General features: G+C 32.4%; 2 protein-coding genes across 2 annotated transcripts; one reads left to right on the top strand and one right to left on the bottom strand.

The window, feature by feature from the left end:
- Positions 1 to 328: 328 nt before the first annotated feature.
- LOC110991608 (glycine receptor subunit alpha-2) lies at positions 329 to 25,606 on the top strand. Its single transcript, XM_022257042.2, has 9 exons — positions 329 to 583; positions 5,366 to 5,513; positions 8,692 to 8,774; positions 9,062 to 9,288; positions 15,592 to 15,726; positions 18,439 to 18,539; positions 19,368 to 19,528; positions 21,005 to 21,077; positions 24,220 to 25,606. Exons 1-9 carry the CDS (start codon positions 504 to 506, stop codon positions 24,346 to 24,348), a joined length of 1,137 nt encoding a protein of 378 aa, XP_022112734.1. The 5' UTR covers positions 329 to 503; the 3' UTR covers positions 24,349 to 25,606.
- LOC123689974 lies at positions 1,610 to 2,862 on the bottom strand. Its single transcript, XM_045632227.1, has one exon. It carries the CDS (start codon positions 2,506 to 2,508, stop codon positions 1,744 to 1,746), a length of 765 nt encoding a protein of 254 aa, XP_045488183.1. The 5' UTR covers positions 2,509 to 2,862; the 3' UTR covers positions 1,610 to 1,743.
- Positions 25,607 to 27,122: the final 1,516 nt, after the last annotated feature.

Below are 27,122 nucleotides of genomic sequence, written 5' to 3'. Positions count from 1 at the left end.
TTGCCTAGTGGGCCTTTCCAGAAAGTTACTTTTTTAGTCCATCTATGATCAGTTAGCCGGACAACATGTCCTGCCCACTTCCATTTCAATTTTTTTGCGTAGCTAAAAACGTCTGTTGCTTTGGTTATTTTTCTTATTTTAGTTTGACGTTGATTCTTAATGCGAACACGAAAATATAATCAATTCAGGATTTCCTTCACACGATATAATCCACTGGAGTGTCAGTATAAAAACAGATAAAAATACCTGCTTATTAAAAAACGCATGCGCGGAATATTCATACAAAAATGAATTTTTACCGCCTTTAGTTCGCTCGTCCGCACGCCGTCAATCAGAACTCAAAAAAGTTACCAACTTCCGAACGCGTTTATCGTAATATTCATGTATGGAAATTTAAAATGATAGATAAATATATGCAAAACTAATGAAATAAGTGAAGTTAAAAATTAGGAGAAAGACTATTTTTATAAATTATAAAAATGTACTTATAGTTAATATTAAAAATGGCGGCCGAAAGGTATCTATGGTTAGCTACTGCTTTGCTTCGGCTGTGGTTGGGGGCTGGCGATCTATGTTATGCTCAGTAAGTTATACACTTAGATTAAGAACCTACAATTAGACCAAGATCTTTGACTCGTCACAAAAGTTGGAGTTTAATGTCATCATAATAACTAGAATAAAACTCGATAATTTCACGAATGTTTCAATTTCATCCTATAACACTGTATAAATTGATATTATGTACAATGTATTTTTTAAATGTCAGCATGTAAACATTGATGAGCCAAAAGATTTCTTAAAAAATCGAAACCGAGATTTACCCATATGAGCCCTTACTCTGTTAACCACTAAGCCTGAGAGATAGGCAGGTAATAAAATTCCTAAAGTCTATCATTTGCAAATTGTTTACTCCTATATGAATTTAAATGTACGTTGTTGAATATAGAATTGGTTTAAATTTAATTCAGGCGCATAAGTTTAGTACGAAGTGATTTAATAAAGTTAAAAATAAAGTTCTCTAATCATTTGCAATTTATTTTCCCTCTATTAAAATTAATTTATTTTATCAAGCATTATTTTTATAACAAGGACTTTGTCAATTGGTCAGATTTGAGTAAGTCAAAACGAATTGAATTTGATATCGCGTATATCTCTCGTCTCCTACGCCTAAACCCAATAACCTACCTCAAACTATTTTTGACAATCTGAGGGAGAGATACTAATCCAAATATTGATAAAAGTGTGCCAATAACCAATCGACGGATTGATATTGGATAGGAGTATTAAATCTGTTTAATATTAAGTGGAAATTCACGAATTTACACTTAATATTTTTGTGGAACTAACAAAAAATAAATAAAATAAAATAAAAATAAAATAAAATAGCCTTTATTGCTGAACTTATTTTTACAGTAATTTTTCTTACAAATACGTTTATAACTTTTAACAGTTTCTTTTCTTTTCATAAATCAGGTATCGGTAAACGGTCGTTTCTACATTTCAGCTTGTCTTTCGACATAGGCCTCCTCTAAAGATTTCCACTCTGTTCTATTTTTCGCTATGCGCGTCCATATTGGGCCCGCCCATTTACTTTGTTTTTCATGTTAGTGTTATTTTTTCCTTTAGAGGGTCGTGGTCATTTTTCCCCACGATGACCAGTCGGCTTGGGGAAGTATTTTGTTTTGTTATTTTATGTTGGTTCATGTTGAGCTGTTTATTTTTCCGTTTACCGACAGTTAATTGTTATTCTTTGTTAGTTGTTGTCTTAGCGGGAAGAGACGAAAGAGAATTAGCTCTAATCCTCATTACGTCGAAAGCATTTGGTCTATTGTTAATCGGCGGCATTAGAGTTTGTTGTTTCCTTGGTTGAGCATTGTTTTGTGGGGATGATGATGTTTCTCTTTTGCGCTTTTCCTTATTTATGTTAGTATTTTTTCCTTTTACTACTAGTTTGTCAAATTTCAGGTACGCGATATTTCCCTTTTCTCTCTCCTCTTTTAGCTGCGCCTGCAACGTTTTCCTTTTCTCTATTACTTCCTTTGTGTAGTCTTCTGTTACATATACATTTTTGAAGTTTTTCTTCTTTCCCATAACTTCATTCTTCTTCCATTCGCTCGTAAAGGAAATCAGAATTGGTCTTGGTTTTCCAGAAGACTTTCGCTTTCCTAGACGATATATTTTGTTTATCTCATGTTCTTGTAATTGTATGTCAAGGTCAGTTTTGAAAATATGTATTGTATTTTGTATTAATTCTTGTGTAGACCTTTCGCCTTCATTTACTCCAAACATTATCAAATTGTTTTGCTTCTTTCCTCTTTTTAAACTTTCTACTTCCTTTTCGAGATTTTCTACTTTTATTTTTAAGTTTCTATTTTCTGTTATAATAGGTTGAAGTTTTTCGTCTAATCTCTCCATTATATTATTTGTTATCGAATCTTTCAATTCTATTGTTTGGTTCAAGATTTCATTCTTCATTTTATCAAACAATAGTTGAAACTGATCCTCCATTCTTGTAAACTAAATCTGCGTGTTATGGAACGTAATTAGTGGTAGTTTTTATTTACTTGCTCTGGCAACACTAGTTAGCTGTTACTGTGACAAGTGTCAATGTCATTGATCTTTTGTCTATGCTCAATATGATTGGTGGATTTCTAACCTCTAATTATCACTTTTTGGAGATACTTTTGTTGAAATTCAAGAACTTACGTGATATTGTGTGAAATCGGTAGTTCCACTACACGGACGACACTTCAATTTGTGTTTTGTGACGTCGCAGTCTCAAGAACAGTGTACGAAATTATTTTTTAGCACTCAATAATACGGAGCTACACAATTACGATGCTTACAGTATGACAGCCCAACTTAGTTTTCAACAAACTTGTTACTTGTTTTTTTTAACAAACTACTAGTAAAATAGGTCTTACAGTAAAATTATTATAAATTATTCACTTCAAAATCAGTTTTCTTTAATCTTTGCTATTTATTTTTCCTTCATTATTATTATGTATGCCTGTAAGACCCCGTCACATTAATATTTTTTTAGAATTTACGTAAAAAAAATAATTTCTTTGGGTAAAATTATTCTCGGTGAGAGTTGTCCCGAATTTTGATCCCTGTTTGTCAAAATCACACCTTTTGACATCATCAGATTTTTACACTTGGATTTCAGGTACTTGACATGCATAGTTTTTATTAGCAAGGAGACTCGAGTAAAAATTTAAAGGCTGGCAACACACTTGCGATCTGACAATGTGAGTGTCCATGTGCTACAGTATCACTTAACATCAGGCGAGCGTCCTGCCTGTTACCTATATAAAAAAGTGCGTGCAATCAAAGCATGTCATTGTGTATATTTCTTCACACTGTCTACAAAAACTACTTTTTTCGACAAAAACGCTGCATATCTTTGTGACGTTTCGTGAAAAATTTACCCTTAGGCGCATGCTTAAAGAAGTTTTATTTCAAAAAAGTCTAGACAATGCTTTACATGATTTTCGTCACTACCGGCACATTTTTTACATTTCCTCACAGTTTTCACAGGTTGGATTTTTAATTGCGCACATATAATTTAGAAAACTGAATCCGTAACTTACGTATGCACTAATATATAAGAAATGCATATAATACTACTAAACCGATTTTGATAAAAGATTATTCCGATATGATTTTTAGTTTCCGACAAATTTTGTATTACAGAAACACATGCTTGGAAGCCTTAATACATTTATTTTTCTAATTCTTCTACATTAACTAATGCGATAGAACGACATAATTATACTCCCCGATTATCCTACATAAAAAAAATTAAAAAAAATTAATACCTAAATCTTATGACTAACAATATAGCTAACTATAGCTAATATAGCTAACTCTTCTGAACTCAGCTACTGTACAAACAAATATAGAAAGTCGTTAGAAAATTATGTTTATTATTAATTGTATTGTTTGCATACATGAAGTGAAAACATTTGAAGCCATCCTATAAGCCACTAAGATTTCCCTTAATAATAACATCAGCAAGTGAGTATATCAATTTTTTTTATAATGTAAAATGTAACTTGTTTTTACCCGCTAATATAAGCTTATAAACTCAGTTTGATGCTAGTTAAATCTACTTAACTGTTGTTAAGTACATTTAACTAGTAAAGTTAACAATGGAGTTTAAATTTTAATTAAAACCTTTCGTTACGGCTTAACTGTTACAATAGTTCGAATTCCGGAAATAAATTTAGTCTCCCGTAACAGGTTATATATAAATAAAATATTTTTTAACATAAATACACTAATACCTATTGCTGAACCACCCACTAAATTGAGTGACCATGGGCATGGACATGCCTGAATGCGTTTCTGCACAGCTGAAAAACTCGCACAATACAAAAATGTGCAACATGGTTATGAAACGTTTATTATTTTATTGAATTTAATAAAAATGTTTGTATTTTGAAATGTCGTTAATTATGTGTTGTTCTCTTTTAGGGCTATTGTAGGAAAAATGAAATTATAAACGCTTTAAATGGTAAAAAAAGCATTGCGTTTCTGTAGCCTCCTCTGGGGTTTTATTGCATGCATTAAACTAATAAAGTATTGTAATTTAAGTCATTAATTAACTTAATATACAAGGTTATATGTTTTTATATTACAGTAACAGGTACATCTGTGTTCATTAGCAGGCTCTTCCCATGAATCGAATATCTTGAAATATTCAATTGAGTGTTGCATCCTATCTCCTAGTGCACACGATATTGCAGGCGCGCTAGTTTGTAGGGCAACTTCTCTGGCTTTTCGCCATTCGCACGAGTCTCGTTTAGTGGTTAATACCATGTCTTCGTGATGAACCTTATGTTAAGTGATACCGCTGCCCATGAACACTTACACTATCAGAAAGCTCGCAAGTGCATTGTCGGCCTTTTTTTATTTACGCTAAGCGTAAGTGGGCTCTTCAGTGGGCATCTGACTTAACATAGTGGTAGCCAAAAATGTCTTTAAAACTTTGTTGCATCAACGACCGATGATGAAACTCAGCAATAGGCAGTAATAGGAATCCGAACATCCTCTGAATATCTCTACGCAATGCGAACATATAAACCCCGCCCATGAATATTGTTAATAAAAATATTACCGATGTAGTGGGGGCGTAATTCCCGACGCGTTAAATAATAGCAGTGAAATATAAAGTCCCTGGACACTATGGCAGGGGAGTAGAGGGAAAATTAAAAAAAAAAAAAAAAAACATATAAACCCGCTCTGAAAGCGCGGTCATCCAGGTACTATTATATTATTTACTATATTTAGTAATATAATCAGTCAGTGATCTGACTGATTTTATTATTAATAAATAAATAAAATGATCTTTTATTATAAGGTCTACGCTGCTCTCCTTCCAAGACCTGCTGCCTGATGACCCAAGGCTGTATGACAAGATGAGACCCCCAAAGAAGGATGACCAGCCAACCATCGTGAACTTCCACGTCACAGTCATGGGACTTGATTCGATCGACGAGAATTCCATGGTTAGTATAATTTTCAAAAATGAACTGCTGTATTTCTTTTTGCATGAAATATAGCAGCCAATACAGAAGTCTGCAAATACCTTGACAGCTTAACGCGCCTTTTAAAATGAAAACAGAGTTTTGTTTATTTTGGTCGCTGAATTTGTATCCGAGATAGGTTTGCAGTTTAACATCTTAAATTCTACAGCAAACATTGCTACTACGTGTTATTTATAATTGTGAACAACTTGTAATTATTTCCTATACAAATACACTACAGGTCAGTACTACAAATATGTTTCGTTCAGTTCAGTTCAGTTCAAAGCCAACTTATCGACTATCCCCCCATATTTTCAAAGAATAAAATATAAAAATTCGTTCCTTATTCCACATTTTTTTTTCTGAATTTCATAAATGCCATACGGTCAGATTTGGGTTTATAGGTTTTCAAGCGTTCCTCTATGTCAAAAGCAATTTTTTTTAAATTGCAACTTTCTTTTTTAATATATTTTTTATGCTTTAAAGTTAAAAACAAATTTAATCTTGTTTTTGTTATTTAAATATATAATAATAATAATAAATAAAATAATTCTTATGGCATTAATAAATTGATCGTTAATGACTCGGATGCGTTAACGTGTTACATGTAGATTATATCCATGTTTTATTATCTAGATTATAAAATGGAGCTGGGAGTAGCAGTAGAACTAGGGCAGCTGAAGGCAAACTAAATAGAGCTATGTGCTTAGGGAATTTAACAGCTTTTCATTATTACGCTCTTCATTACAAATTATATTATGTATAACATAGTAGAAAATAAAACAGATACTAGACAGACAACAGTTAAGTAAAAACTGAATTCATATATTTTTTTTCTATGTGGAGTGACTTCTCATCTGCATTCTACTCATCATCATCATCATCTGCTGCTATTCTAACATTAGAATATGGTGACGTTTTAGTCGTGTCACATACTGTTCTATGTGAGTTGGTGTTGGCCAGTTCGTTCGGGTGACAGAATAACCGCTCTTTGTATTTAGCTGCCAGTCTCCGGAAAATACTTACATTTCTGTAGTTGTCATAATACAGAGGAAATAAAAAAGATATCTTAAATGAAACACTGAAGCTGCTTAACTAGCTTTAATTCTTTAAATCATGAGCTCATACCATAGATTAGATTACCGTAGATAGATATTAAAGTACACTCAAAAACAGTTGTGAGAACAACAACTCTGACCTGTCTAAGCTTTAATAATTAATGCCTTTACTCGTGGAGAGATTTCAAAGACAAAGTTAAAGGAAAAACAAAAGCTCGTTGCAGTGGCGACGTATATTGTCTTATAATTGGAATATTTTTATAGAACTTAGGGCCTGTTTCACAATGTATGGATAAAGTACCAAATAGGTATGCAACACATAAATTATTCGAAATATAAAAGTTCCGAATAAGATACATCGCGTTTCATGACGAATAGCGCTACCTGACAGTCGTGAAACGCAAAAATACTGTTTATCCTACCAATAAGTAGTAAATAGCTTATTTGGTACTTATCCGGACATTGTGAAACAGGCCCTAAGACTATTAAACGTGTAGGTGACCAAATTAGCTGTTTACGTTATGTCGTTTGATACGTGAATAAATTGTTCTGAAAAGAACAGTTTATACGTTTACGTTATGTCGTTTGATACGCGAATAAATTGTTCTGAAAAGAACAGTTGTACGTTTGCGTAAGATACAGGTGTGTTCTGAAAAGAACAGTTTTATCAGTGTTGTCGCATAGGCTGTAGGCATATCGATAGTGATCTCAAGAGAGCACATCCGAACGCTTCAGCCGCTGCGCGCAGAAAAGGGTCAAATTTTTGCCGCGCCTCGCTTTTGTTGAAACACGAGTCAGGTAGCGAAAGATCCCTTTCGACCACACCCTGCGCGTATTGGCTGAACGTTTTAAGTCAACATGTCATTACTACTTTTAAGGATAGTCTAAGTTTTTTATACAAATGTATCTATTTTTGTAAAATATTATTCATTCCATATTCAAGATTCAATATACACGCTTATATACTCAGTTCCATCTTCAACCTCTTCTCGGCAAGTTATTAGGGAGTTTTATTTATCTACAACCAAACATCTCCTAAAGAAAGAACACTTCCTAAAGTGGAACAATTTATTCACGTATCAAACGACATAACGTAAACAGCTAATTTGGTCACCTACAAACGTCATTAATCAGCTGTGTTCGTAGATTTGTATGAATGAAACATTAAATACCACGAAATGAAGCATTCAACCAAAATATTTAATGTAAATACAGGTTTTTTCTAAAGCGCCTTTGAGTGGCTTTTTTAAAAGTACCCAGTTAACCTATAAACCTATTTAGTTGCAAAATGTATTTAAATGTTTTACAAGGCGTATGCCGAGTGCACATTTAGTGAGAAATTTTGTGGAAATATTAATAATTGGATATAATATTTTTTGCTAGGGATGACATGGTAGTTTTAAATGTAATGTTAACAAGTATTTAGAGTTCTTTATCTGAGTTAATTCTGAGTAGTAACATTCCTAATGTTACAACTCAAGATTATGTTAACAAACAAACTATTTAGGCAGTCTATTCCTGTAGGACGGATAACTTGGAGACCTTGGGTTTGAATCAATAATCATTATAGGTGTTCATGTTATTATGTATAGCTATTAATATTAAAATAATAAAGGCATTTTAATCCCATACTGTTAAAAAAATTCATATGAAATAGGTGTTCATAGTCAAAAAGCCAAAGTAAATAATTCATTTTATACATTATCTTTTAGTATACTCGTAGTCTATACTTATTTTCAAAGATTACTTTCTAGAACAGCGTTTCCTAACCTTTTTTGTCCCATGCCCCACAATAGTACATTCTAAAATTCTCATCATACATAATTTTTAATATAAAAAAATTTAGTTGTTCATTTGAGAAATTCTTATTCGCTCTCTTACTAAATGATATGTTTATATACAGTAAGTAATTTTTCAACACCTATAATGAAACTGAAATTAAAATTCCAAATGATTTTTTAGAAATTTTCGAATAGCTTAACAAATACGTTGCCCCACATTTGCATTGTAGGTAGGCCCAAGGTTGTATAACACTGTTCTAGAATATTCTAACTAAATCCCTATTCCTAATGGTAATATTATTTGTAAATATTGTCTTTCAGACATACGCAGCTGACATATTTTTTGCCCAAACTTGGAAGGACTTTCGTCTGAGACTACCTGAAAACATGACAACAGAATATAGGTATGTTGTGAAAAGTTAATACTTGATATACGAAGAATAGCACTGATGACAGCGACTTCATCATGCGAATTTTTTCCCCGAGGTCGTGTGTTCGATCCCCGGCTGTGCATCAATTCCCTTTCTTTCTATGTGCGCACTTAGCAATCGCTTGAAGGGTGAAGGAAAACTTTGGGTTACTACCAAGTGACTTATTAAACCTAAAAGTTGCCATTTGTTGTTGTGGTGTAAGGTTTTGGACATTATGTAATACTTTAACGCTCACAAACGCATATTTTATTATTGTCCAGGCTTTTAGAAGTGGACTGGCTGAAGCATATGTGGCGTCCAGACTCCTTCTTCAAGAACGCGAAGTCTGTCACCTTCCAGACTATGACCATACCAAACCACTATGTCTGGCTTTATAAGGATAAGAGCATTTTGTATATGGTGAAGCTGACTCTGAAGTTGTCTTGTGCTATGAATTTCCTCATCTACCCTCACGATACCCAAGAATGTAAACTGCAAATGGAGAGCTGTAAGTATGGTTTGATAGTAGTTCCGTGAAGTTAATAATTAAGCTTTTACTAACTAATTAACGATATTCAATCGAGCAGATATTTTGTCTAGAGCAATCGTGGCACAAAGGTAATCAGAGGATTTCTCGGTTTGTATTTTTGTACGATTATGTACCGTACTGCTACACTAGTACACTGCCTTTTGTCGGTTGCGGCATCCAGGCACTAATATACTGGTTGAAAAGTATGGAAGGATCACCTTGCCATTATAGTTTGATTTTATGTATATATACTGCCAAGACATTTTTGACAAATTTGGTCGAATTTGGTTGACGTCCGATTATGAAGCTAAGCTGTAGGCAGCTCGAATAACTCTCTCCTCCGGTGGGATTTAAACTGGCTATGCAGGTTGAAACTAAGCTATTTCTACAGTTGTGGTGCGGGTCCTTATATGCACATGAAATGGATTCTTATCTAGTTTTCTCTTGCTATGGAAACTTGTGAGAGGACTGGCTAATAGCCACACAATATTTCTAATAATCATAGGTATTCTTGAATGTATTTATTTATTAACAGTTTTACAATTATAAAAAAGCTGATTACATAAGTTATCAGGCCATGGGCGGCCGTATCGCTAACAAGCAATGTTTTCCTGGCAACCCTAATTTGGAACAACAAAAATGAAATACCTACAATGGGTACATGTAGTGTATAAATTATCAATAAAAAGATCATAAAGTAACACGTAACACGAACTATAACTAAAATAAAGTCAAATCTAAAGAAAATCTCAAAAGTTGTTTTAACTTATCTACGAATTTGTTCATATATTTTTAAAGGTTGAGTAATTCATGTTCAAATTCATACGCTTTGATTGCTTAGAAATCTTTGGAATTCATTTTAAAATCTAACGATATAGATTACTATGTCAAGTATCTCTTAAAAAAGTGAATTTAAATGTATTTGAATTAGTAAAAAGGCACAAATAGAAATCTCTATGTGTTTTTGAAATACGATGCAAAGCTGTTGTCTATTGACGCAGAACGTAGAGTATAGCAACTTGACATAATATACTATAGCAACGTAAGGTTTATGTATAGACAACGAAGAGTCAAACAATGGGGTTCACAATTTTACAGGGGTTTTACACAAAAAAATGTTTTTGTTTTTCGAGCGTTCCTTTTTTGACTTGGTTGAAGGTCCTCTTGTCTCCATTTTTATAAGTATAAATCTATCGTCAATGGTTAACAAACACGAAATTTTGTTAAAATCACAAAATAAAACAGTATATCTAGAAATCGGAGGAGAAGCCATTAACTATTCCTAGTTTCATAGATAGTGTGGTCTAAATCATTTAAATATTTTTTAATTAATTAAGACGAAAATAACGCTATATCTATAAAAAAATATTTTATTTTAAAAGAATTATAAGTTTGTAAGCAATAGTCGAATGAATATTTTTGCAGGCCTCGAATAGAAATTCGAATTAAAAACATCTTTGTAATGGTAGGTTTAGATACTCTAAAATTGGTGAATGCAAAAAATAAAAATAGCGTGCTTCTTAGAAGAGTTTAACGTCCGAAATTGTTAATTTTAATTAACTTCGTAAACTATTCAAAATTTAAGCAGACTGAATATTAAATAGTATTTTAAAAGGAATCCAATTATAAGGCTTTCTTAAGATTGATTCTATATATTCTATGAAATTTTGCTAAGCCATATTTTACTTTGAATAAGTTTAAAATTATTGTTGCTACGACAACCATACGCGAACAAGTGTTTGCAGCTTGTTATTTTTAAGTTGCACACTTACAGTTTTAAAAGCCTTTGAGAAGCTATAAAATATATAAGCTAAAAAACTTTTAGATTTTTTACTGGCATTGGCACAGTAGGTAACGCATATATCCAGTAAAGACTTTGATTCTTGGATAAAACTACTTTCGGAAAATAAATATGTATTACCCAATCGTAGATAAAGCGTTGGAACCCGGATGGCAATAGATATCTTACATTGCTGGGAAACTGTCTAGCCATAGGGAAAATCCAGAGAGATATTAGTGCTTTGTATGGAACTCTTAAACCTCTTCGCAGATACGTTAATTCGTGAAGTCTCGTCTTACCCCGAGTTCTCTTATGTCTTGTCACCTGTCTGGCACAGAAACTGATACTCTAATCTTCCTTGTAAAAGATCAACAAAACAGAGGCTGTAATCTGTGGGAGGTGTATGGGGGGAGCGGCGTTGCATCGGTCACAAGTTTATCCTAATTATGCAGAAATCGCATCAGCTCGTATTTTAATAATTAGAGGCAGCCCTGAGCTTAGGTCAACACCTCTTGCATTATTCAAGCGGCAACCCTGAATAACGGCGACTCAGCATATTTATACTAATGAGGAACTAATTAAGAATTTTTTCTGCATTCACCGCTAGCCTTGAGATTTTGCTTAAACAAATTGATTGAATAGTGTAATTTGTATGCAACACAGTCGTGGACTTAGCCTTCTATAAAAGAGCAATTTTATTACTTCATTAGTACTTCTGATTTTTTTGTGAACACTGGCTCAGTGTGAAAACTTGAAAACGAATTTTCATCATAATCAACCCAGAAAGCGGTTGATCTAATTGAAAGTAAATATATATTATAAAAACTCTCAATTTAATGTGAATTATTTGAAATGCACTGTGAAAAATATGCCGCAATAATGAACACTGCTAATGAATCTCAATTCGACGGAAAAATAATTAGGTCAAAGATCAGGTCAAAAAGATCTCATAGTGACATTCATACTGCTTTTACTAAAAATGTGTCTGCTTTTCCATGCAACAATGAATCATATATTCACGAGCAAGTATTATTTCTGTGATCCTTAAGGACCTTGTCCTACTACACGGGAAAAAAGACGCTTTTGGCCCTATGATATATAAACTTATATACGTATAGATAGTAGTAACTTAACTTTGATATTATGATTATTTGAGTTATTAACCAATAGTTTAATCAATGACACTCCAAACAGAGCTGAGTAATAATAGCGATTCTGATTTCTATTAAATTTCCTACTGCGTAATTAATATAAAACGTTTATTAAAAAATTCTTTGTTTAAGTTCTTGAAGTAATCTTGCAAGAGCTAAACATCGTTACTGTCTTAGCTAAACTCATTAAAAACCCTGTAAGCAGTCTGATTTCTGCTTACGTTTTCTAAATAGTCCTACTTATGATTTGACCTATTTCTACGTTATTTAAAACGCAAATAGACAAATGGAAAAAGCGATCCCAGGATACAATAGGTGCTTACGCACAAGTGGTGGAAATGTAGGTAAATTTTGTCGGCGATACAAAATTGATTCCTTGAGTATTCGGTATGTAGGGCAACTGGCAAGGGTCCTCAATGCCGTTCAGCCTCTGATGTCAGCTCATTTTTATCGTGAAGATCAGTCAAGAGCAGTGATTGAAGCTTAATGTCGTGTTGAAAGAACTCCATAAATAGGTGAGGTGCTTCAGTTATTTTGGTTTGGTTTTTTTTAATTAGAATTTTTTAATTAGATGCCGATCTCTGACTAATGATGACCCTAGTTCTTTTATTTAATTTTGTATATTTATGAAATTTTCGTATGCTAGTTTTGAAGTCTATTTTAGTTGAGATTATGTAAAAAACACGTTTTCAGGCGTTTCATTTCACATATAATCAAATGGCTTTTGTAAAGACACATTTTAAAGATTAGATAAATATTCAATATCTGTTTAATATAAAAATACAGGGCTCCCTTTTAACGCTGAATAATACTATAATTGAATTGCCTTGATAATTATCTTGCACTATTTAAACCAGGTCAATTAACGATCGCATGACCATTCAGCAGTGAACGATGTTCTTGTAAAATCTGATAAGATGACCTGCAATTTGTGAAATCATAGTCAGGAGAGGTATTTCCGAAGTGATCAGCTAAGAGCGTATTTATATTGGGCCATGGTCCTCCACTTCCTACAGTCCTTCATAACATTCACCATGCATGCAGGATATGGGTAAAGCTTTAGCAAACCATATTCTTAAAGACCTGGCCCATTTATTCAAAGCTCTACCCGCTCGTTTGCCTATTCTACAAAAAGCTACACAATTCATGGTATGCCGTCAGATCTACAGTCAAATGCTTTTGACCTAAATAAGTCATCAAACAACGTAGGACGTTTGAAAACAAAAAGCTCGTTTTAATGGCACAGACTATAGAATAGTCTAGTCCACGTCTGCGCTATAAATATCGCAGCTGCCAGAGAAAGAGATATGACACGTTTCATAGACAATATCTATTTTAGAATAATTTTGATTTTATAAACTTTGCATTCAATTGTGAAGCTCGTTAAACTCAATATTATATATAACAATGTTTTCTTATTCTGTAAGAACCGTATTCTTTTTTAAATGCCAAATCCAAATTTTCATTTTTAATAGAGGCAAGTGTAATGATAGAAGTAAGTAATCACTCCCGCCGCCATTAATTGTGTGATTTGCTCAAAAACAAAAAGTGTTATAGTGCATTAGATACTTGTAGTGAAATGTATAAATAAATCGTGGGGAAATGTAATTTCAATTTCGTGGAAAAAGAAGTGAAAAATAGTGATCGAAAATAAGATAGGCTAAATAAATAGGCTTTTTTAAACTGGGGTTTCGATAGCAGGCCATAAAATAAAAAATGCTGGTAATTGGAATAAAAATTAAGATTAGGGATGTCGACTAGTGGTAAAAGATGCCGTTGCTCATCGGTTAGGTTCTAGAAAGTTTACGGAATAGTGCTTCTAGTGTAAACACCTTTTGTAACTTGGGATTACTGTTTCTATTTGCCTTTAAAAGCAAAATAACGTTGCTTTAGGTCAATTAATGATGAGAAATTGGAGTGTTTACGGACAGAATCGCTATTATTACTGAGCTTCCTAAGACTATAGTCTGTTGGAATTGTCATGAATAAATATTTGATTTTCTGCAAACACTAGTCTTAATATATAGGATTATACACAATATTCTTGGCATACAAAGTAATAATAGTTATAAAAGAAGAAATGGATAACTTAAATAAATGTAAATTGTTTAGTATCTGGCAGTGTTAATGCTGGCAACATTTTCTTTTTATTTATATTTATATATATTTAATATAATAATAAATATATTATGTACGTGAAATAAAATGAAACTTACTTTTAAATAATTCATGTTAAATTACGTAATTCAAAATACTAAACATAAATAACTCTATTTTATATGTATTTCAACCTTACAGTAGGTACATAATTCACACTGTATAAAACCTAATACAGCCATAGCACATACGTATTACATACTTGAGACGAACCTAATGGGAAAAAAAATTGATATATATATATATATATATATATGGGACTGGGACTAGTGCTGGGCAGGCTGCCTCTAATTAATTTGATATATTTGTTTTAAATATTGTTTGATGATTTGCTTTTTTAAAAGAGTACCGAGAGTTTTTTACGCCGGCTTTTTCTCTCGGCCTACACCCTCTGTATTTGCCGATGAGTAGGGATGCCTACAAGTTTGAATTGATTGACGTGGAATAAGTGATACCTAGAAGATCTTATGTTCCAAAATAAACGTATTTTTTTTTTTTTTTTTTATATATATCTTTTATTTATTGTTTTCTCTTTGATTATTGGTATTTTGTGTCTTTATGTGTGTGTGTTGTTCTTAGTAATAAATGATATGTCTACGTCTATAATCTATATCTTAAATTTCTATTATTTTTTGAGTTTATCTTGCTCACGGAGTCAACTTTGAGTACAATTAGCGTTTTAAATTTAGACTGAGAATATCGATTTTATATTTTAAGCTTACAGTCAGCAATTTTTTCCAATTGACCTAATATTAAATCACTAAAGAATTCGCTCAAACGGCGATTATAATTTTGCTTACTTAGAAAATTTGCCGATTAATTCGCGTGCATAAATTACTACGATATTAATATTTAAATTTGTACATTTGAATTATTCATGTATGCCCTAAACCTAAGTTCCACCCACTATTAGGGGGATGAAGTTTTATAAATATATTGCTATTTATATTGTGAACACATCGAGTTGTTTTAGGCATGCTCAGAAATTCAAATTAGTCTTTCTCAGTGTAGTCGCTACAAAGTCAAAATTACTACACAGTTTGATGATGTATACAAAACATTTTTTTTTTAAATTTCTTATTAACTTTGAAGCTACTATATGTTTGTACAGGCATTATATTAAGCTTGTGTGAAATGGGGGTAGGTCGTTTATACGATATAGTTGTGAAACAAAACAAAATATTTTTTTTTCAGTGTCCCATACAACAGACGACATGATATTTCAATGGGACCCCGAAGTACCGCTGGTGGTAGATGAGAACATAGAACTGCCCCAACTAGAGCTGGTGCAGAATAGGACAGCTGATTGCACACAAGTCTACTCTACTGGTAAGATAACCGTAGACGTGTGTCTGTCCTAATATGACTAGTGGCCCATCCCAGCTTCGCACGGGTGGAATTTATGTTATGCCTATTAGATTGTATATTAGATTTAGAAGTCTGGGATTTGATGAATGATAATAGAATAAATGATAACAACGGTGCAATTATGTGTCTGATAATATAAGAGAATGTATGCATTTAAGTACTTATGAGCATTTATATATATATATATATATATAAAAATATATATGTAATGTTAGGTTACATAACTGTCGTTAAGATTTATTAGCCTAATAAATAAATCCGTTTAAATATTTTGCTATTGACGTGGAAAGAAAACCAAGAAAATTTATTGGTCAAGGTACACACACACTGTTTAATGCCAATGTATATGTTCATAATAAATATAATTGTCTTTGATTTGATATGAAAGCAATTATTTGTTTCGTACTTCACATTTACTATACTTTAGATACGGTCGTTCAGATGCAAACAGTAAATATATTTAGAAATAGGGAATAGCTTTTTTAGTTAAAACAGATCACAAAGGGTTATGTTTACCAACTAATGAGGTTTTAAGTATTTACAAGTAGTCTATAGTTTTATTTATTTCGTTATCCTACGTCTAACATATATTATATAAAACGAAAAACTACAGGTATAGCCAAGGATGGAATGCATAATTTCTACAAACATTCAAAAATTTACGTCGATTTTACGAGAAGTCAATAAAAATTATTAAACACATTTAACTAAGTAATGTGTGTGTTGTGGTATGGTGTGAAAGTGAGGGTGTGTACTAGTAAAGTATGTTATGGTAACTCACCGGTCTATGACTGAACGAATTGATTCGGGACATATATAAAGTATTTTTATTACAGAAAATAATTCAAGTGTTGCATGCCATCTGTGGCTTAAAATTATTGACTGACTTTAAAAACACGAGAGCAGTGTTGGCCTAGTGGCTTCATCTTGCGACTTTTATTTCTAAGGTCGAAGGTTCGAACCCCGCTTGTGCATCACTGGATTTTCTGTCTATGTGCGCTTAGTGTTTTTTTATTTGTTTATTTACACGTAATTGTTTTTTTAATAGATTAGGAAATACTAGAAATAAACGATATAAGAATAGAAAATAATGGAAACAGCTGGCCTGGCGCCTCAAGACATTTTATTTATTTATTAAGGGAGCTAAGCAAATACATCTTTATACAGAAAAAAAACAAAATAAATACATTGGATTTATCTACAAAAATTTAACTGAAAAAAAATATAATATTTTATATATATAATATGACGAAACATCCATTGTATGCACAGAGACATACATATTTTTAACTCGAATGTAGAAAAGGAAGTAGACATGGGGGGAAATTGGCTGTGCCAAAAATCAATCTGGAACTGTTTAGGAAAAACACCACAGCACAAATAAGGGACTACAATAATTTACCAAAAGAATCAAAAAATCTTCCGACTAGAATCTTTAAAAATCGTCTTGTATTACTTTTAGAAAAAAAAAATATTCAATAAATAATTATTTCCGTGAGACACTGTAGTTGATATACATTTATAATTTATGATATGATATGTACGATACAATCAATGTTAGAATTTACCAATTCATATGACTATGTAGAATTCCTTTAGGTACAAATTTGGGCGCGTGTGGCAGAATATGAGAACTAACGATTATTATTATTATTCTTATACAGGGCTCGAATCCGCTAACTCAGGACTAGACTTGGCGTTTTAAACACTAAGCTAATTGCTCTTTTATGGGTTATAAGAGTATTTGACTTTAATAAAGCGAAGTGGATAAGAAATTTTGTTATCTTAAGATTACTTCGCGAAAAATGGGCCACAAATGTTTGTTCTAAATTATGTTGATTTTACGATTGTTTCGTAGATTAGATTAGATAATTGATTTTAATTGTTTAATTTATTGAACAATGACTATTAAATAAACAGATTTTATTATAGTAACATACAATATTTCTATGTTTTTCATCAAGCAATCGACAAGTGTCCTCGCGATGTTTTACCATGTTCATTGTGAACATTAAAGATATATTTAATCAATTACTAAGACTTAACTTAAAAAGCATGTTTATTTTAAAAAGTGCAATAGCCTAGGATTCCCTGTGTCGTGATTTAGTCTCATCCATTTAAAAGGTTGACAGTACGTTTTTAATTAGTCTTATGTAAATACCATTGTAACCGGTACAAGAAAATATTAATTGATGTATTCTTTTTAAAAACATTTTACGACTAAACAAACACTATAAGGGTCTGTTTTAAAATGCCCGGATAAGTTCCAAATCAATTATTTATTACTTGGTAGGATTCATTAGTGTTTGTTGCGTTTCACGACTGTCAGATAGCGCTATTCGTCATGAAACGCGAAGTTTCTTATTCGGAACTTTTATCTTCCAAATAATTTATGTGTCGCATAGCTATTTGGTACTTTATCCATACATTGTGAAACATACCCTAAGAATACTTTCAGTGTCAGCATAAGACAGGTAGAGCTGTTGTTTTGAGGTTGTTAGTGAATGCATAAAATTTTGAATTTGAATGAAAGTGGTTAAAGCTTCTAAATAGGCCGATAGATTAGATAGAAAAAATGTACGATGAAAAGCCGGATAAGAATGCCCCTTTGGAAATCATATGCTTAGGCTCTGTATACACGAATGGCTTCTAAACTAACATTTTATTTTGTAGGTAACTTTACATGCCTAGAAGTAATCTTCAAACTGAAACGTCGGCTGGGTTATCACCTCTTCAACACCTATATACCGACTTGTCTCATCGTTATAATGTCTGTAAGTTATCTATTTATACATTATTAATATCTTTAATGATTGACATTATTAACTAAATTCATAGAATTTCTTTTAAAAATTTTCTACCTGTGTTTCGTAATCAATTTCTTGGTAACTTCTTCCTAAAGCCTACCATTTAAGATTCTTACGTGAACAATTCAACATTTCAATTAAAAAATTGTACATTATTGAGTTATTATTTCATTAACATACATTTTAGAAAGGCTAAAGTGGGCATGGCACAGAAATGTGCCGAAGAATTCGTCTTTTAGATATCGGAGGCAAACAATTTAAAAATTGTTTATCATCGTACTCACTACATAGGTAATACAATTCGTATTTGAGGTCTATTATACAGTTGAAGCAAGCCACTAGAAAGATATTATGTAAAACAAAAGATGTCAACTAGGCAGCATATAAAATATTGAAATTGTTGCTCGCTGAGAAAGTTTCTTTTATGTACTTTATAATCTTAGAATAAAAACAGCAGTAGTTTGTTTAAATGTACGAATTTATTAATTCACATTTACATTCTCCCAATGTAAAATTTAGTTCCTATTAAATATCGTTTCAAGTGTTTTTGATTCAAAAATAAATTAATGTATGAAAAAATTTCGCTTGGATGTTTATAACAGTAGAACAGCTAAAATTTTAAATTAATTAATTAAGCGTACGTAATTACCACCTTTTGATTACTACCTTTTTTTTGTAATTTTAATAACTACCTTGCTAAAAGAGAGTCTGACGTCATCTGACCATAAAACAATTTAAATCAAGTACACAGTTTTGGTCAATGCAGTTCTTTTTTGATTGATGAATTTCTTCTAGTGGGTGTCATTCTGGATTAAGCCCGACGCTGCGCCCGCGCGAGTGACACTCGGTGTGACGTCATTGCTAACACTTTCCACTCAACACGGGAAAGTTCAATCCCAGCTTCCGCCAGTTTCGTATTTGAAAGCTGTTGATGCTTTTATGTCCGTATGTACTGTGTAAGTATATAGCAACGTAAAGCTCTTGTTTGTATAGATTTAGTAGAAATAGCAATACATACTTTAGTGTTAAGTTTCATAAAAGCAGTTTTCATTGCCAAGTGTAGATCATTTTTCCTGCCACGCCGCTCTTAAACTTAACTTAACATTTTAAGCAAATATTATGGTGAAGATAATGGCGTGCAAATTTGTATTACATAATCAAAAAGTTATTTTTATATACATAGTAGTTATATATTTCATTTACAATCACATCATCATAGTCAATTCTTATATTCCAACTACATCACCTAATACATAAAAATATATCTAATAACTAACCTTAAAATTTAATTATTAAAAAATATTATTAAAAGGAGTCCCTTATATTACTTTATCACTACATCATATTATTAAAATATTAAATTATTAAGTAATAAAATAAATCAGTAGCGCTACAACCTCTTTAGGTCTTGGCCTAAAATTTCTGAATCTGTTTCATGATAATTTTTGAATCTAATAGGCAAGAAGGTGATCAGCCTCCAGTGCCTGACACACGTCGTCGACTTTTTGGGTCTAAGACATCTCGGTTTCCTCACGATGTTTTCCTTCACCGTTCAGGCAAATGTTAAATGCGCACATAGAAAGAAAGTCCATTGGTGCATAGCCGGGGATCGAACCTACGACCTCAGGTATGAGAGTCGCACGCTGAAGCCACTAGGCCAACACTGCTCAAAATTATTAAGTATGGTTCACTAAAAAAAATATTTTTATATAAGCTCCATTTTTAAAAACTCTAGTAGGTACATACAATATATATGAATGTTTTGGTTGGAATCTTAATAGCCATACAAGAAGAGTTATTTCTTTACAATTCCATATTAAGTTGTGTCTTAACCAATTTCTCCATAGTAGTCCATATTAATGTATTTTTGAACGAATAAGGACATTTATAAAATTAGCTTTTTCATTATTATTATACGTATTCGAGTAGGTATTATAATAATTACCCTTATACCTTGAAACATTTAACTATTATTACAAAAGATTTAAGACAGATTAGAAACACTTAAAATTTTATTTTTCTAAGCAATTGTTGTCAAGTGTTTAATTATATTAACATAAAATAGTTCTATTACTCCGGAATATATATATATAAATTAAACAATATTTCCTTTTTGACGTGACGTCTAATGTCAATGAACGCCGGCTACACGCACCAAAGAGCATGGCTCGTTGTCACGTTACGCTCATTGTCCCGCTATCTTTCTTCCACTCGATAGACTTTGTGTCCGAGGCTTCACTCCTTTTTATCCATACAAAAAAGCGATAATTCAATAAATAAATTGAATTTTATTCATAAATGTATGCAATTATTTTATCAATGTTTTGTTATGACGTTGTCTCGTTAAACTATTGGCGGTACTGACTTTTCTTTTTTCCTACATTCTTTCCTGAATTTATTTAATTTTTTAAATAAGTGCTCATTCTTTTCAGGTTCGTGTTCATGGCACTGATGGAGTATTGTCTGGTGAACATCATACTTGATGACGGTGGGAGAAAACCAAAGGTAACGCATACAATTAGACAATGAAAATTGCCGCCGCTTTAATTTGAATTACACATTGTGTATTGCATATCACAAATTACTATCTAGGATTTATACCCTGGTTTATTATACCCACCAATTCGACTTACGCCCGAACCCAATAATGTATTCACAATCTGAGATCAGACCGTGACAGTCGATTAATCTCCTATCTGCATCCCAATAACCAAACCCTACGAAGAAAATTCATTTTTGGCGACGGATAGAATGCAATCTCTTCACTCTTTACACTCATATTTGATAATCAATAAAAGCCAAATAAAGTAAATAAAACCGTACAAATAATATAAAAATATACATGTCTATGTTTCAAACATATAATTTTTTTTAAATTATTTTAAATATTTTAAAAACTGGTGTAAGTTAAAACTTTTAGATACGTCATTTTCTACAAAGGTCTATCTACATACATCGATCCGACCTACCATGGATAGTTTGTATCGACAGTTGGCTATTACAATCCGTTGATAGGTTATTGGATTTCTTAAGGATTAAGATGTATATCTCATATTATCAAAACTGCATTGAGATAGGTATTCGGGGGTTAGGGTCCTTCAAGAAAAGACGAGCCTCTGGCAGTCACAATGGTCGGCGGTATTACTTAACATCAGATGAGCCTGCCGGTTCGCCATCTGTAACATTAAAAACCCTTAACTTATAATATTTAAATTCTGAACAAAAGTTATAACAATATTTTATTCACACTTAACATTTTAAACACTTTCCAGCTTCTCAAAGCGTAGCAAAGAACAATGCAAATGTCACAAAGCACTATAGAAGGGTTGAATTTACTCTAAAGTCATACTTCCGACTATGCCTTTGATTGCGAACAAGTTATGAAGCGGGTCAAAGTCTTTATGATGTGCATGAATCGAGGATGTCGGTACTTGGAAAATATCAGTTTTTCTGAGAGTTGGGATTACGAGTTAACTAAGTTATTGGACGATTGACTAGTGACATTTTGAAAAATGGGAGTTATAATTCGTGCTTCGACGATAAATACTGTCTATATTAAGTTTAGAATTATTAAAATTAAATTTGTTTTGATTCAACCCTTGCTTTTGCTACGATTTTTACAATTAATTTTGCAAGGTTGTCCCGGGCTACTTACAAGGCAATATCTTCCAAGATATCGATAAAGCTATCCTTTTCATGTTATTTTTATTTTTTTGGAGGCAAATGGATAGGAGGTTCACCTAATGTTAAGTGTTAACGCTGCTCAAGGTCAGTCAATTAGGAATTGATACGCTCTTTTCTAGAAGGACTAAGTTGAATTGGATATCCGTAGGGGGCGCGCCAAAAACTATCTCAAATACATTCAGTTCAATATATGTATATGGATAATATATATATATATGTGATATTTATTATATTATCCGATTCACAACCTTTTAAATCTGATGCAACGCTATTACTTTATTTTTATGTGTATCTTTTGCTTGTATGACGAAAAACAGTAGAAAAGAAAAAACACTCAGCGGAGTTATATGAACTAATACCTACACTCTACAGCTAAGTATTACTATCGCACGTCAAGGCAAAATAAAGCATACCATCCGTATTACCTCGACGTCCGTCGTTCCACAACTGAGCGTTTTTGAAGGCTGTACTTGCCGCGCATCACCACTATGTTGAACCAGCTGTCCACTGAAGTATCCGAACCATTTTGACTTAGGGTCCTTCAAGAAAAGAGGCTACCAATTCCTAAAACGCCGGCAATGCACTTGCGAGCCTTCTGGCAATATCCATAGGCGCGGAACAAGTCTTGCCCGTTTGCCTCCCATTACATAAATTGTGATTTTCTATTTACTTTAAAACCGACATGTATATTAAAATATATTTGTTTACCTTATGTTCTATCATTACAAGTTTTACTTCCGCGATTCCAAGGCTGCCACATCAGCGCTATAGATTGAGATAACTTCAACCAACTTGCATACAGAAACGTCACGTTCATGCGTGCTGTTTATCATTATAAATAATCATTGCTCATATGAATCCAAAACTACATAAGCTATACAAATACTTGCTGAAGTATGAACATATCATCAATGGCTAATCAGCCCCTTGTGCCTAAACCTCCTCAAGTCTACCCAGTGCTTGCTGAACTTCGAACCCCTATTGTTTCTTGGTCCTTAACAACTCCGTCCCACCAATGCAGCCTCAGACTACCGGTTTTCTCATGCCACCGGGGTGAGTTCAGTAAGGACCTTTGAGTTCTGTCGCCGGCATTCACACATGCCCCAACCACTTGAGCCTGAATGATGAATTGTTGAATTGACGATGTTGGTGTCGTCAAGGATGTTACTTGTATATAGTTCTTCATAGTAAAAAATAAAAATAAAATACGTTTATTTTGGAACATAAGATCATCTAGGTATCACTTATTCCACCTCAATCAATTCGAACTTGTAGGCATCCCTACTCATCGGCAAAGATAGAGGGTGTAGGCCGAGAGAAAAAGCCGGCGTAAAAAACTCTTTTAAAAAAGCAAATCATCAAACAATAAAGTATTGATGTTATATAGTTCTATAATATAGCTATTAAATATACAATTTTATTTACTTTAAAAATTGTATTTGTAATTAAAAGGTGTTATCCATGTTATCAAAATAATTTAAGCTAATCATAAACATAGACAATTCAATTCTTATGGTTGTTTTAGTAGGTTTAAAGTACTAAATATAGGATTCTATATAATCTCTTTGATTGATTGCCTCTTCTGAAATATTCAAGGACATTAATAATTTTTCTTTTCTTGAGGCAGTTTTTCCCGTGCACGAACATGTGTTAGCTAAAATAAAAGAACTTTGTATATTTATTAAAAAAACTCTCATACCTGAGGTCGTGGGTTCGATCCCGGGCTGTGCACCAATGGAGTTTCTTTCTATGTGCGCATTTAACATTTGCTAGAACGGTGAAGGAAAACATCGTGAGGTAATCGACATGTCTTAGACCCAAATAGTCGACGACGTGTGTCAGGCACTGGAGGCTGATCACCTACTTGCCTTTTAGATTTAAAAATGATCATGAAACAGATTCAGAAATCTGAGGCCAAGACCTAAAGAGGTTGTAGCGCCACTGATTTTTTTTTATATTTCAGGAACCAGCTGAAGCGGCAAAAGCGAAACTGCGTGCTATCAACATTGATCGCTTTTCTCGAGTTTTCTTCCCTCTTCTTTTCTCTGTACTAAACGCAACATACTGGATCCAATTCGCCCAATATATATGATTAATTAGATTTCAATCAACATACGTGTCAAATGACAGACTTAAAGCAGGTGTTATTGAGTTACCTACCGTGTACCGTTCGGGCGATTGGAAAAGAATTATGAAATTTAGATATTTTAAATATCTTACTTTAAGGTCATTGGTAATTGGGCCTATATAGTAAGACCTTTATAATAAGAATCTGACATAGTTTGGAAGATTTTATTTAGACTTTGTTCTTTTCCTAATTGCAGGATCGGTACCCTTACAGCACATAACTTAGAAAATATTTTTCTTCTAAAACTTTAGTGCTCGATTTTGATTCAAGACACCAACAAGTAACTATGGCTCAGTTTTATTAAAAAAAAATATTTACATATTAAAAAAACTCGCTCTTTATGAAATGTTCTTTCGAAGGCTGGCTGTCACCATAGATACTTTTTGGATGCCGCACTTGGATTTAATTTGTGAAATGGTCTTGTTACAATTTTCAATAACCTCTGAATTGCCCAATGTAAATTGCTTTATTTTTATGAATTACTGAATGCAGAATAAAATGGTGACTATTATTTATAAGTAAGTTAGGTTGAGATACTTAACGATGACTACAATAATATGTTACTACGAAAATACAGAAGAAAAGTAGCGCCGATTGATACAATTTTGATTCTCTAGATCGTGTTATGTAACTGAAAAGTAGAGTAGTGTAGTTGACCTTTCAAATAATATTTTAAAAGTAGAAAATTCTGCTTCTTAAGGTCTTGCTTATATAAAACTCATAATTTTACCACAGTTAAATTTTTGGAGTAACAAATTGAAGAAAGCTTTTCGAAATCCTAGACCATGAAGAGAATAGTTTTCTAAAAGTTTTTCTTAATTCTAATATGTTTATATTGTTGCAACATCACATTATGTAAAAATTTATGAATAAATAAAAAAAATAATATGATATCGATAATAAATTAATAACAATTAATAGATATTCAACCAAATGAGATTTAAAAAAGCTTGGGGCTAACCAGCCGAGCCATGGACTTTATTCGACCAAAGGCTCGCGATTGCGTTACCTTTTAGGAATCGTTTCGCTCTTTTTGTTCGTTAACTAATTTAAAGTGTATTGCGATTTATGTATGTCATACAAAATTAAGATTTAAAAGTAGTATATCATATATATAAGAGATACAATTCAATATGCAGTAAGATTTAAACGTATTTAATAGAGAATGCAAGGGAATTGTTTTTAATTATAAACATCTATTTGTTAAATCTTAGTTTACGTAATATTAATATTCTATTAGCTTCTAGATGGAATAAGATGAAACTTGTTAAGTTTTTATATTATGTTGAATAATCACAGATTATAAATACTTTAGCAATTACTTTTTCTTAGTGGCCAGTAATTTTAAAACTATAGATAATCAAATGTCACTTGTGATTTATATAAACAGATTATAATCTAAAAAGATAATTCTATTTCCTATGTAACAGTTAGATATCGTTATGAAATAACCTAACGTAGATAATGTTAAAGTTTTATTATAGTTTATTTTGTTTTTAAATGTTGTTTTATTTAAACCTTCTTTGTAACAAAGATTCAAAAACAGATTCAGATCAGATCTCAATTCGTATTTTTATGAATTAGGATCTCCAACATCGTTGAAGCGTTGAATCGTGTGATGCTCATAAAATGCGATATTTATTTAATGACCTCATAGCATGTAAATCCGCCTTCACTGGAGTATCACAAAAGCATGTACATGACCACTTTACGCCGCTTAGTAATTGTAATCTTCGAATATAATCTTGTCCTAACAGGGGACCCTAAATCAACTATACCGATACTGGAAGCTTTACCAATCGGTAACTCATAAAGTTATCAAATCAAATTTAATTTTATTATCGATTTTAATTTAATTATAAATTTATTATTACGAAGCTTTTAGCTAAAAGAATTCTTATACACAATTCGTAAAAAGTTGGTTCGACATAATTTGACTTTTATAAATATCTTGAAATCAGTGGCTGTTCAAGCTTTTAAGGCTTGGGTCTCAGATTTATGTATCTGTTTCATGATAATTTGTCAATCTAATAGGCTAGTTTCTTTTGACTTTCTAGTTCTAAAGCATACAGGTTTTTTTTGGAGATGTTTCCTTTACCGTTTCTGTCGGAATGATAAATGCACACATAGACAAAAAGTCAATAGGTGCATACCCACAACGTCAGAGATTGGAGTCATACGCTGAAGCCACTAGGTCATCACTGCTTAGTCTAACGCAACAAAAAGGCGCCATTCTTACTGCACAGGATTTAAATTAACGCCGTGAAACGGCGTCGCACGGTAATGTTTCTAAATGTTGGAGCGGAGCGAATTCAATAATCGGCCGTAGCCAATTGATTTTTACCTGTACCTACAGTATTAATAAATCCCTAACAATTACAGAACTCGTCATGTATAGAACAATGGTTGTAAGGCAAACTTTTTGTTATGCTCTACAGAAATAATGACTATTGTTTTCATTTGTTGAACAATCCTGTTAGATGTAAGTATATAATGCAACGGCTAATAAACAATGTTCCATATTCGTTTAAGGAGCTTGTAATGGGTTCAAGTTTTGTTGGGTAGACATATTAGTTTCATCACGATGATTTTTGTGTTAGGTACGGCATTTGTTCAACGTGCATATATCAGATTTGGATCCGATATTTTTCACTATGTTTGTTTCAGAATATTATGATTACAAGTCCTTCTAAAATTAGGCAGTGAAGTTGACATACTATTTAGGCCTAAATTAGGGG

This window comes from Pieris rapae, chromosome 18, assembly GCF_905147795.1.
Source record: "Pieris rapae chromosome 18, ilPieRapa1.1, whole genome shotgun sequence".
Lineage (NCBI taxonomy): Eukaryota > Metazoa > Arthropoda > Insecta > Lepidoptera > Pieridae > Pieris > Pieris rapae.
This window is presented reverse-complemented; position numbering and strand designations above follow the sequence as displayed.